This window comes from Simochromis diagramma, unplaced genomic scaffold, assembly GCF_900408965.1.
Source record: "Simochromis diagramma unplaced genomic scaffold, fSimDia1.1 OVJJ01000344.1, whole genome shotgun sequence".
NCBI lineage: Eukaryota > Metazoa > Chordata > Actinopteri > Cichliformes > Cichlidae > Simochromis > Simochromis diagramma.
The window spans coordinates 15432274-15445720 of record NW_024387375.1 but is presented as its reverse complement, the minus strand read 5'-3'; the positions used below and the strand labels follow the sequence as shown (position 1 = coordinate 15445720).

The following is a 13447-nucleotide window of genomic DNA, read 5'->3' as shown; positions in this document are numbered from 1 at the left end:
TGCTGTGCTTGAGCACATTTCGTGCAGCCTGGATGGAGACATTTAGGATGGAGGGGGAAAAAAATCAGGAGTGACACACGAAAAAGGTCATGAGCTGGACTCTAATGCTTCCTGCAATAAGGCAGCATTGCTGTTCTCTAAAGGTTGATAAACTCAATCCCCGGTGCCGTCTGAGTGCAGATAAGAGCAGCAGACTGTGCAACCACTGCTGAGCAGCTCGCTGGGACTGCTGGGACTCTCTGAGCTTCGGAGCAGGGAAAGTTTGATAGAAGCATTGCTTGTAAAAACCTGAGAGAGATTAGCACTAATGAGCTGTGACTTGCTTGCGGAGAGAGTGGACTGTTAATGATGCCTTGTTGTTCTGCTGCTTCTCACACATACTTAATGCCCACATCTTTATGCACTGAGGGTTTTTGGGTTTTTTTTTTTGGTGTGAGCATCATTCCCCTGCCTCTGTTCACCCTGATTTTCTGTTTTCAGCTGCCTTTAATAAAACTGCATCTACATTCATTCATATTAGACAGCTGGAGTCACAGATACCTGAGGATGTTGCAGGGAAATTGCTTTAAAAAAGAAAAAGAGGCAGCGGGATTAGAGAAGGCTCTGAAAGCCAAACACAGTGTGAGACAGCGAGCTTCATAAACGCGGCTTTGTCCCTTTTCACCTTCAACATCCACGCCTCAGTGTTTTCTCCAAATATGATCAATTATTGATGGGGGAAACCAGCATGAAGGAGGCTGTCAGGGTGCATTTTTCTCTTTGCTGCATGATGAGGGGGAAACCGTATTTTGGGACAAAGTGTAAGTGGGTCCATGCTGTGAGAGTGGAAGAATAAAATTATATATGCATAAGAAGGGATGGAAGAAATGCCGTCCCTCGACAATTTACTGGAAACAAAGAGTCCAAAATTTAATAAAAGGTAAAAGCAGAGATGAGGATATAAACAGGGAAGCTGAGTCAGAGAGCAATAAAAGAAGACGCTGAGCACCGAGGGAAAAGGAAATGATGAGTGCGAGCTTGGACTACTTATAAAATGTCTTGTCCTCCACATCATTCAAGGGCCCGCTCCGAGAGCCCATTAAAACAGAAGCTGACTACTCTGTTGACATTTTGTGATTTGGATGTAAAAAATGATGTGGAGGCAAAAAAAGAAAAAAACGAAAGGTGCTCGGGCAGTTGCAAAAGGACAGCAGTGAGAAGCATCTGAGTGTTTTTCGTTCTGTTTCTTCCTCTTGATGTTTTGCCGGTTATTTATTTTCTCCATTATCTCAGTTTTTCACAGACCCCTGTGCCAGCAGCCCCTGTCTCCATGGAAACTGCAGCCAGCGCAACGGCAGCGAGGAGGGGGAGCAGGCCTACACCTGCGAGTGCGCCGAAGGCTACGAGGGGGAGAGGTGCGATCAGATCCTGCTGGACCTGCCGGCCGCAGACTGGGACCCCGCCACCCCCTCCGCTCCTGAGCTGGCCACCCCGGTCGCCTCCACGACCACAGCCGCCACTCAGCCGCCGCAACCGACCACCGTCCCCACCACCACAACGCCACCTCCTCCCACCCTGCAGCCATGGCAACCCAAACCTGGGCAGAGGTTGCTGGTAGTGCCGTGGGAGGCAGACAGGGTGAGATAACCTCTACAGTAAATTTAAGCTGCTGTAGAGCTTAAATTTTTAAAAAAAGTACAAAGATTTCATGCTGTGTGGCGATGCGTGTGTGTTTCAGGTGACCGAGGGTCTGCACTGTGTGAGTCCTGAGCTTTGTGAGCTGACATCAGGAACTCTGACTCTGTCTCTGGAGGTGCCTGAAGAGACGGCTGTAAAGTAAGAGTACCATCCAGTACCTTTTATAACTCACTGCCGTCCCCTTAGAGCAAGCTCTGATTAACCAGAACCACAGCCCGCAGGGCAAGCTCTACCTGTGGGGCCTTGTTTATTCATCTCGCTCTGTTTCCGCTGTATCTGTCTGGTTTCTTTTAACTACTCCAGAGATGCCGTTTGCTCAGCAGACAGAATGACAGCTTAATTAAATTTTCCCAATAGAGATTCAGAGACCAAATAAACTTGCTTGGGAATACGAACCCGGAACATGTTTGTGTACATGAGAGCTTCTGTAAATTCAATAAACGCACACATTCATCCAACTGAAATAAAATCGATAGCAAAAAGACAGTTTGACACCAGCATTGTGTTTTAATCATGCGTTGTTGCTGCTAAATTACTCCAGACTAATATTAACACAAGGACTACGATTTCTTTCTTTCTTTCGGTAAACCAGACTTTAAAGGGCTTTGAGGTTAGCCCTTTAAAGTCTGAGCTGTAAAATAATTGCCAGAAAATTCAGATTTTTTTGAAAATGGAGTGTTTATTGAACCTTCTGCCTTTTTTTCATACCTTGGTTCATGTGACGAGTGGGTATAAGTGGGTCAAAACCCTGTTAAGGGATTACCACTATGGTTTAAATACCTGGGACTCTCCATCTTTCAGTTTTAGAGGTGACGAAACTTCTCGGATAAGATGAGAAACATCTTCCTGAAACTTAAAGAAGTCCAGTGCTTTCTTTCCAAGCTCCTTAGACTCCCATAACGTGGACAACTGAGAACCTACCCAGATGAAATAGCGCCGATTTTAAATATACTAGTTTTCAACTAATCGTGAAGACACTGCTTCTGTCTGCTCAGCTGTGGCATGCACTACACTGCATGTAATACACACATGAGAGTACGAGAGTGTTGCGAACACTGGAGCTGGAGATGCTCTGCTCAACAAACCATGTGATGACATAATTTCAGAGTTCCCTAAGGATAGTCTTTTGCTTTTTATGCTGTGAAAAAAGTCTGTTTCATATCAGTGCTCTATCTGTGATAGGCCACTGTCAGCCAATAATATTGACAAATGTCTCAGGCACGCTCTGATGGAAACACCTGTTTGTGTGCAGTGCTTTGGAATGATTAGTCTTCTTCGATCCATCGTGGGGGAGGGCTTCAGCATATCCCAGCTATCACAGGCCGTGTAGACCCTGGACAGGTGATCAAAGTATTTTTGTAGTGGTGCTATAATGGAAAAAAAAACTCCTGATAAAGGGGTTTGAGCTGTATTCACACCATATGTATCCTAAATCAGCTATTTTCCTGCCCTCATAATTCAGAGTGCTTGCTTAGTAGTCTAGTTGTAGCAGCAGCAATTTTTATTTATTTTTTCTGATACTTACAACTCTTTCATTTACAACCAGGAAAATTTCCCATCTCAGCTTTTTGTAATTACCGCGTGAACAACATGACATGAACTTGTGGCATTAGCTCAGTGATGTGGAAATGCCCTCAGGAGAGGGTGTTGTGGGGAAAACTTTCACCTACAAGTGGCCAGTGATTGCTTTTCACCTCTGTGTTATGTGAGCACACACACACCAGAATCGAGCTTAAAAAACCATCTCAGCAAAATTAGCTCGGCTCTTTGGCTCCTAATCAGCAAGAGGGACAACAAAGCACGCTGTCCGGTATATCGGGCGCATAATTATCATCAAGATACATTAAAATAGATTCTACTTTGTGCAGCCTTTCATCTGCATACTTGCATGCAGAAACTTTCCTTGGAAACCGAACACAGCTCAAAGATTTTTAAGCTAATTGCCTCCCACTTGAATCCCCTCGTGACTCGGCTCTTGCACGTAAGACTTTGGCGTTACGTGACTGAAAGTGCGTTCTGTATTTTCGGAGCTTGTTTGCTCGCAAACTTTCTTCCTCTTGCTCAGTAAATAAGGGTCAGTGAATTATGCTGAAGGAATGGTCAAGGTGAATGCTGGGCGTCCTTTATGTAGAACCTCCTTACATATTGCAGGCACGACTCGGGCCCCTCATCACGACCGCAGACCGAGAGCTGCGAGTTAATCAACTGCTGCTGCTTTGTTTTCATACTGTATAATTGCACATGACATCTGAACGCACGCCCAGATGCAGGCAGTGAAGGGCACTCTTACAAACCTGACGCACCGCACTTAGGAATGAAGCAGCAATCCAAAAGTGGCATCGATTTAGAGATGCTGATAGTATGATGATGAAGCTTCAGATCCCAGAGAGGCCGGAGAGAGTAGCTGTCATGTCTCTAAACAGACGTGCGTCTGAGTATCACTCGCAAGACTATGAACTGTTTTAATGCAAGTGCTATGCAAGTGAATTAATAATAATCACTCTAGGTCACAATTATTCACTGGCCACGAAAAATGAGACAAATGCCAACATGAAGTCGAACAAAGCCTTACACACTCCCGACACGCATGAGTGTAGAGCATTCAAATGCAGGACTAGCTGTCAGATATCACCGGGCACATTTTCATTTAAAAACCCCGGATATCTCGGCTCCTCATGTTGCGCCTCAGGCTGAAGCGAAGGAAAACTCATTTCAGCTACAAGCAGCCCGTCCACCATCTTATTACTGCAGTCACTGCTCGTAGCTTCACCTCCAGGCTCAGCCCCCCTCTTTGCCGCAGCGCTGTGGGACAGCCATCGTATTGATTCATCCAACCCGCCCTCGCTCCTCAGCTCAAACCTACAATATATCCTTATGGACCACAAAGTGTGCCCGGCAGATTTCTTTTTAAAAGCAAAATTGGCTTACTTAAGCAGTTCTGTCCTCTTTTGAATAATAAATTTAGTGCTGTGTAAAAGTCTTAGTCTTTAGTGATGTTTAAAAATAGTTTTCCAGGTTTTCTGAAGGTCTTTTTTTGGGCATTGTACGGTGGCCCTGAGAGGCCAAACAGACAGCAACTTAAGAAAACACCAGCAATAAGAAAGCACACAAAACACAACGGAAACAGGAAAAAAGAAAACAGAAATAGGAAAAAACAGATCTCCAAAAGCACAAGGGAAGTGTTTCTGGGGAGACAATAACCCGATGAACCAGTTGCAGGAACCAAAATATGCTAAGAATTTTGCTGGGAGACACTTAAAAGAAGTGGAGGATCTATCGTTTTTGTGAGGAAAGAAAAGATGAGATGTAAGTGTGTTAGCCTAACTATTAGCCTAAAAATCTGTCATCAGTATTATGTGAGTCATGATAAAACACGCCTACCATGTTTTGGGTTCCTGCAACTGGTCCCTCGAGTTATTGTCTCCCCAGAAACACTTCCCTTTTTTTTTTGTTGACCTATTTCTGTTTTCGTTTTTTCTATTTTCGTTTTGTTTTGTATGCTTTGGCAGCATTTTTCTTATTGCTGGTGTAGAATTGGCTGCTTTTTACTAGATCTCAGTCCACTTTATGTACCTGACCATTTTCAGAGGAGTGTTAAGCCACTTAAAACTCACTTATGAATCATTCAAGCCCCAAAAGGCACCTAATTCGAGGTATATCTTGTGTCTACAAAGAACCAGTTTTTAATTGTGTCTTTAAGTACTTTGTTACTAGCAGCCTGTCACAAAACACGCAGCAAAAAATGCCAAATACAGCACAGTTTGACAGGCATAAGATAAAATATTTGCACCGGTAAGGTGAGAGTTGTTAGTTGGATACCTGGCATAGTATGGCGTCTATCCTTAAGAAATCTGAGGAAACTGGAGAGTGGAAGACAAAAGAAAAGGTATCTACAGCAGGTGAACAGAATCTGAAAGTCATGTCCTTAAGACAGGAAAAAATCCAGCAAAGCGACCAACAAGACCCGAGAGATGCATCTGAGCCTTCAGTTGATCATCTACTGTTCACTGAAGCCTCATCAGAAATGGTCTCAGTGGAATATTGGCTGTCAAGAAGTTATTCTTAAGGAAGGGAGAAAAGAAACAGGGAGAAAAGACTGACGCATGCCAAATTACACAAGAACTGGACTGAAAATCAGTGACAAGAAGTCTGATGGAGCGACGAATCAAAATGAGCAATCATAAGGATGTATGGAGGAGATGAGGAGACAGGGACAGCAGTGAGTGTCTGCAACCATCTGTCATGGTTTGGGGCTGCGTTTCAGCCTGTGAGTGTTGTGGATCTTGTCAAAACGATGGAAATAGAGAATAAACACAGAAAAGTAGCATCACTTGCAGCAATTTGCTTTTTCTTCATAACAATGATCCCAAACATGCTGCCAAAGCACACCTGGATAGAAAAACACTGAATGAAACACTGCGTGTCATGGATTGGTCTCACCAGAGCCCGGACATCAACATTAGTGAAGCAGTGTGGGGTCATCTTGACAGAGAACAGAACAAACAGCAGAAACATCCAAAGAAGAGCTTTGGATGTCCTTCAGGAAGCCTGGAGAACTATTCCTGAAGACTACTTTATAAGGAAGTTGGACTAAGAGAGTTCAGACTGGTTATTAAATATTGAGCTTATTAGAATTGTATAAACTCTGTTTATGCCTCATATGCTGTATTGCCAAGTACACTTACACTTGTTATAATAAGTCCCTGCACCTATTTCCCATGACGGGCTGGCTCAGTATGTTTACACAGCACTACAAATATCAGTCTTTAATTCTGAATAATTTATTACCATTTTATATTTTTTCATGCCAGCAAAGTTGACTCTGATTTTTTATGTTTTAGTAATGAATCAAACAGCTTGTTACAAACACTCCTGTGTGCTTATTTGTCATGCCAGGCACATCCCGTATCTGTCATTTTTTTTATCCTAATTTCTCTGTAAATCTGTTTCATCTGTGGCTGAGTGTATGAAAAGCACACAGAGGTAATAATAACAATTACTGCTCTTATAAGTAACAAGCGTTCATTAGAACAGATACGTGACGGCGGGAGCTGAGAGCGTAATCAGATTGATTTTTGTTTTTGTTAATATTGGATGGATTAGGTGTGGGAGTGGGGTTAGAGGGCTTCTCAATTGCATTTAAACAAGAGGAGGCTCATTGAAACTGCTGCCTCTCACAACCCCCAGTGACAGATTTCACTCTGCTCTGCGTGGTGATCCAGCTCGGCTCAGCTCGGCTTGGCTCTGCTCTTTACTGTCTCTTCAGCAAGCAGCTGGTGGAGCTCGGCGTCTCTGGCAGGAAACATGGCGCGCATTGTTCTTCTCGCTCTGCCCAGAGGGATTAGATCATCCTGCTGGCAGCACGATCCCCAGAACAGTAGGCCTCCAGATACGGGATTTACCCTCATGGTCCGTGTTGGCTGTGGCTTTGGTAGCAGTGAGAGATGGACTGAGCTCTGTAAATAATACTTTGTCTCATCGATATCATTTGGGTTGCTGATCTTGGCCTCTGCATAGACATTAATTTGGAATTGCTCAATAATAGGTTTGTCTAAATAAGAGACAAAAGAGACCATTTTGGTGTCACTGGTATTTTTATGTGACTTATGTTTGAATTATGTGGTCTGCAGAGACCTCCGTGTCCCCGGGGGTCTATTTAATGGCTCAGTGTGAATGATGGATGCCAGCAACACTGGCTGTATTTCACAACTCTATTCACAAGATTCACAGTGTTTCCACAAGAAGCATCAACCTCTCTGGCAGTCATTACTCACAGACCTGACTATGATCCCAGCTTGGACTCACCAACAGGAGGACAGTACTTTAATCATCGGGTACGCCGCACAAAATGTCCTTCGGTACAAAAACTGACTGACTGTTGAGCTGCTGTCGACCACGACGTGTGCACACGGGATGATATTTCACCAAACTTCTTCTTTTGAATAAAATAACCATTAGCAGAAGCAGGCAGCTTCACATAGAAGATTCATTCATGTGTCTAATATTTCAAGCTGACATGCTGACATTTTAAAAAGGTTCATGGCTGGCAAGATGGATTAAGCCCTCACTAGGTATACAGTAGCAAAAGCGTGCACTACGTGGATTGTGTTTGAGCACTGAGTCTTGAATTTTCTTGTGCAACTTATGAGTTACACACTGAAGGCTGTAAGCGTTCGTCACGAGCTGGGAAAGCAGCCTCATCATACTTGATTCCCTTCCTGTCTCTGCTCCAAACAGGGTCGTGGTGAATGCCAGTGGAGCTCCCGTGCTGTGGCGAGTGAACGAAGAGGGTTTCCTCCGTTCGTCCATTTTGAACGGCACCACCATGTGGTTCCTGCAGACCCCGGATGGACTGGTGGTGCCAGACCACTTGCTTCCCCTGGGACAGAACTACTTCCTGAGTAAGCCTCTGGTGTCCTTGTACTTTTTAATAATGCCTTTTGGGAAATATTAGCATGCAAACACAGGAAACTACAATAGTGGACATGTGCCAAACATCAGCATGTTAGCATTTAGCTCTTTGAGGCAACCAGCCCTGAGCTGTATTTCTGGACACAGAAGCCAAGAATCTGGATTTGTCTTTACTTAAAGGCATCAAAATTAAACAGCCTTGAGAAGAACAGAGGATTTACTTTGTTATGAATAATTTCTTTATAAAAGCTGGTAAATCCGGTTTGAGTATGTTTGGCTCAGATTGCATAGAAAATATAGGCATACGGTGCTTAACAAATTTATTCGACCAGCTGCCATAAAATCAAGAAAACACTTTTTTAGAATTGAAAATGATGTTGTTATTTTTTAAGCAAATATTAAACTGAATTCATGTTTTCATATCCAAATTTGAGCAGAAACACTGCAAATGAATTAGGCGCAACACTCGACCACTAAAAACAAATGTTCAGGAACGCAAGTAAACGGATGCAGTTTGGCATCTTAATCAAAAATAATATCGCACTTGTACTATTTTTCTGCTTTTTTTGGTAAAAACATTTAATTTGAACATTTCTAACCACAATGATTATAGATATTATAGATTAACGAGCTTGTGCTTATTGGCGGATTAACCATGACAGAAACATAACAAACAAGAGCTCAACTCCTCCTGAAGGACAGGGCCTATATCAAATCTGTGATGTCAGCATTGGTAATATAAAAATCTAGTGTAGGGAATTAATTAATGTCAAAATATAAAGTTAAAGAGCTCAATGCCCCCCTAGTGACTAATATATTGGTTCAAAGTTTGGAGATGATCCAATAGAAACTAAGATTTTTCCCTAATTCGTGTGACTCTGACCCTTGACCCTTAACCTCGAAGCACTACATACTAAAACTGCCTATTTTATTAACTTTGCCGATATGATTGCAGCAGAATTAGTTGAAACCTTTAGCTTCTATAGGCTGTAAAGATTTTAAGATTCGAGTGTGTTGTACAGCGGTCTCCGTACCCTGTCATATGATACATTACTTGATATGGTTTCTGGAATTTTGTTTTCAAGGTCGACTTTGACCTTGCTGCCTGAGAATGAAGGCCAAGGTCAAATGTTTAGCCCACCTAGGTACTCGTGTCCCCCAAGGCTTGGTGTATTGTTGTGAAGTTTGAGGATGATCTATAAAAAAATTGTGGGAAATAAAAATAGATAGTCCCTCGATGACTCCAAACCAGCCATAACTTTATTAAAACTAGATACATATTTGCAGAGAATCGTGTGTTTTTTTAATTATTTAATGTGTATGGCAGTTCATCCAACAACCACAGAAAAGCTGAATTTGAAACATTGTCAAGAAGCTCCAAATAGATCATTTACAGCCGAGCCAAAAACATCAGAGGATTAATGAATTTAAATAAGTTGTAATTGCGACGTTTATTCTTCAGTGTCATCGGGGGAAAATAACATAACATTTGCATATGTGAGTCAGAATGTTTTATTTGCATACCGAACAGACATTTATGCTGATATTCCATCTGTGTTTTAATACCGAGCTTCACACGGGCAGTTTTTGAGTATTCACAGAGTGGTGCCAAAAAACGATGGCGTGAGCTGCAGCGGGTGCCGCCGGGGGTTAATTGGAGCCTCGCTCCTTTGACTGAAGGGCTGGCTGACCCCTGCGTGTGCTCTACATACCTGATGCTGTTTCGCTACTCTTCCCGGCTGCTGACCTTGACACGTCTGGTAACTCGGTGGCAGCTTCACTGGAGAGAGACGGAGGGAGGGAGAAAGAGAAGGACACGGTGGCGGCGGCAATGACACTGGGGAGTTAAATCAGAGAGAAGAGAGGATGAGGAAGGATGGAAGAAGGAGAAAGAAGAGTTAGATAAGGAGGGAGCAAGGGAGGAAAGGAGACAACAAAGAAAGGGATTAGAGGAAAGGATAAAGGGGCGTGAAGGAGGCATGAATGAAGGACAATTTGCGGGAGAAGGATGAAGATGCAGGCGGTATCGCATTTATTGAATAAAAATGCTTGCAACAAAACCAAACTCACATCTATGCATGATTTTAAGCGTGCTGCATGTTTCCCTGCAAGATCAGGGGACAGGAGGAAAGACACAGGCACCCATCTACACATGGGACGGAAATGCCATGTTTGTGGCCATGTGCTTTCCTCGCAGTTTAAAAGCGCAATGACTGTGCAGGTCCGACTTTCAGTGTCATTGTGCTGACGATGGTTCGGTCGGGGATGACGGAGGAACACGCGTCGTTTTATCAGGGCTCCGATTGGCCGAGGAGCTTGCATCATCGCTGTCGTCACCGGTGTTGCTCCAAAAGAATGGCAGGTGATATCCACTACGAAGCTATTTTTATCCGAGTGCCCGCGAAGCTGTCAGCTTTGATTGAACCTATAATACGAGATGTTCTACATTTATAGATCCAGAGATGGGGAGAGACAAAGACAGAGAGGCACAGTCTCTATTTTGGTCACTGTAATGAACTGAATCCATCAATTCTTTTATTACCACTTAAGTTTTATGCAGTTTTGGGGCAGTGGTGTGTACTTTTCCTAAAGCATTGTTAAATGAAAGCTGTGTGCGGCTGCTGCAGGCCGATGTTTGATGATTCACTCAACATGCTAAAAGGCTAAAAATACAGCTGAGCGCTAGGCGAGAAAAGAGAAGGGCTTGCCAACAATTCATCCTCTGGGGACCAGGAATCCTTTTAAAAACTCTCCAAAAGGTGTTGCGATATTTATAAATGAAGAGCCGTGTCTGAAAATAGAAAAAGAAAGTACATCTTCAGACTGCTGTATGGTTAAAAACCCCACCACCGAGTCCAATTATCCATCCAAATTATCCATCACATATTACTGTACTTGTTGTATAAATGAGCAGATTACACACTCTCTTGTGGCAGGTGTGATTCGCGTTGGCGCTCCCACGGCCCCGGAGGTCACGCTCCGTCTCAACCTGACGGTGAAGGCCAGCAGCTGTGTGGAGCCCGGCAGCAGCTTCAGTGACCCTCAGTGCTCCGGAAAAGGCAAATGCATCACCCAACCCTCTGAGGTGAGAACTCCGGGAAATAAAAGCTGAAAACATAGAAATGTTTCTTTTCTTCACCCGAGAACACGTTTCAGTGCTCGCTGATACAAGAAGCTACTTTCAGCAGTCAGTATGTGGCTAAAATGAAGAATCCTTGCTTTAATTCAAAGGGTTTTACAAATTAAAGCCTTTTTTATGCACAGCCCTCCAATAGGTTCACGTTTTATGGGACAAACTAGCATAAATTAGTGAAATAAATAAAGGTAGCACCGCTGAATGGGCACGCTCATTGCTTTAGTTTTAGCAATCTCTTTATTGCTTTCTAACATCTAAAACATGCAACTTCCAAAAAAGCTGAATTCCCATTATCATCATCATCAGAGATGCATTATTGCTCTCTGTTTTGATCACTGAAATTTAATAGCTGGAAGAACAAACACTGCGGTGCTATTTTTGATTTATGCTGGCCTGTTTTAATTATCCGTTGCTCATAGTTAAAAATGGATCCACTGAGCCCCAACTTTCACGTACCGAACCAAAAAAAGATGTAGCGGTTGGTTGTGCCTCTTAAGCGTGAATGAAAGTGTAGAGAGGGAGGTGTTGGAGAGGTCATCTCACCGTGTCTGGTTTTGTGCCGTTTCTTCTGTTTTCCCTCGTTAGCTGAGAAAACCAAACTGTGTCACCGCTGCTCATAATTGCATTGTTGTGTCGCTGAATTATTTCACAATCTGCGATCTCATTATTACTGTTTCACAAGTTTTTCCTCCCTCCTGCCGTTTCGCCGTTAGGGCTCCCTGATTTGACGCGTGAAATCTGTGTGCTGTCGCTTTTTTGCAGAGCACCTTCTTCTGCGAGTGCGAAGACGGCTACACCGGGATTTTTTGTGAGGAATATGACGCCTGCCACCACCGACCTTGTCGCAACAACGGCACCTGCACTGACATTAGGCAGGGGGGTGAAGGACGCAACTTCACGTGCACCTGTCAACCAGGTGTGTGTGTTGAACTTGTTCTCATTCCAGAGCGTCAGATATTGCTGCTTGGAGGCGGATGCTTGTGCTCGTGATTTTCACTCACTGAGTTGTTTTGTTTTCATTCACTTTTTTCACCAAAACTGACTTTGTAAGGTTAAGAAAAGATTGTGTTTTGGGTTAAAACTCACAGCATTAACCCTTTTGTGTGTGGCCTATCACACTATCAGTGTTTTATGCCATATCGTGTGGTTTTACTTTCAGTGCTGTTTTTGAGATAGACTGTTTGAACATCTCAATTCAGGTTTATTTATATAGTGCCAAATTACAACACCATTTGTCTCAAGGTGCTTTATATTGTAGTGTCAAGATACAGTACTCTGAAGAAAGCTCAAACAATGAGCAACACGTGGTAAGGATGTTGGTAAGGAACAACTCCCTGAACAGAGAAAAAGGAGAACATAGAGAGATGGGACAAAAGGGAGGGAGAAGGTAAAATGAATGATCTGTTCAAATGGTGAATAAAGGTGGTAAATGGAAAGAAGTGCTCAGTGCATCACATCAAGTCCTGCATCAGTCTGAGCCTATAGCAGCATACCAAGAGGGTTCAGGGTCACCTGATCCAGCACTAACTATAAGCTTTATCAAACAGGAAAGTTTTAAGGATAATTTTGAAAGTAGAGAGGGTGTCTGTCTCCCGAATCCAAACTGGGAACTGGTGCTACAAAATACCCGTCTCCCATTCTACTTATAGAAACTCTACACAAGTAAGCCTGCAGTCTGAGAGTGCAGTGCTTTATTTGGACAATATGGTACTATGAAAATCTGTAAGATATAATAGGGCCAGAATATTCAAGATCTTGTATGTGAGGAGAAGGATTTTAAATTCAATTCTGGATTTTGCAGGGAGTCAATTAAGACTCTCTCTTTTTAGACCCTGTCAGGACTCTTGCTGCAACATTTTGCATTAACTGAAGGCTGTAATAAATTACAGTTGTCCAGCCAATGAGTGATAAATGCATGAAGTAGCTTTTCAGCAGCACCCGGAGACAGAGATGGAAAAAGAAAAGCACACCCACATATTTCTTTAAAATGCTAATTAAAGGACGTACATTCCTCACAGTGTTACTGGAGGCCAAGGTAATGCAATCCAAAGTAAGTATCAGCTAGACACCATGTTTCTAAGAGCTTTTGGGCCGAGTACAATAACCTCAGTTTTATTTGAATTTAGAAACAGAAAATTTCATCCAGGCCTTTATACCTTTAGGACATCTGGCTTGATGGATAAATATAGCCGGGTGTCATCTGCATAGCAATGGAAATGTATG

At 43.1% G+C, this 13447-nt stretch overlaps 1 protein-coding gene across 1 annotated transcript in view; it reads left to right on the top strand.

Annotated features, from left to right (window-relative positions):
* dner (delta/notch-like EGF repeat containing) overlaps window positions 1-13447 on the top strand; it is a 74636-nt gene that overhangs the window by 38319 nt on the left and 22870 nt on the right. Inside the window, exons 2-6 of the mRNA XM_040008527.1 lie at window positions 1273-1617; window positions 1718-1815; window positions 7915-8078; window positions 11025-11173; window positions 11987-12140. Of these exons, the coding sequence (XP_039864461.1) occupies window positions 1273-1617; window positions 1718-1815; window positions 7915-8078; window positions 11025-11173; window positions 11987-12140 (910 nt within the window). The remainder of the gene's footprint in view (window positions 1-1272; window positions 1618-1717; window positions 1816-7914; window positions 8079-11024; window positions 11174-11986; window positions 12141-13447) is intronic.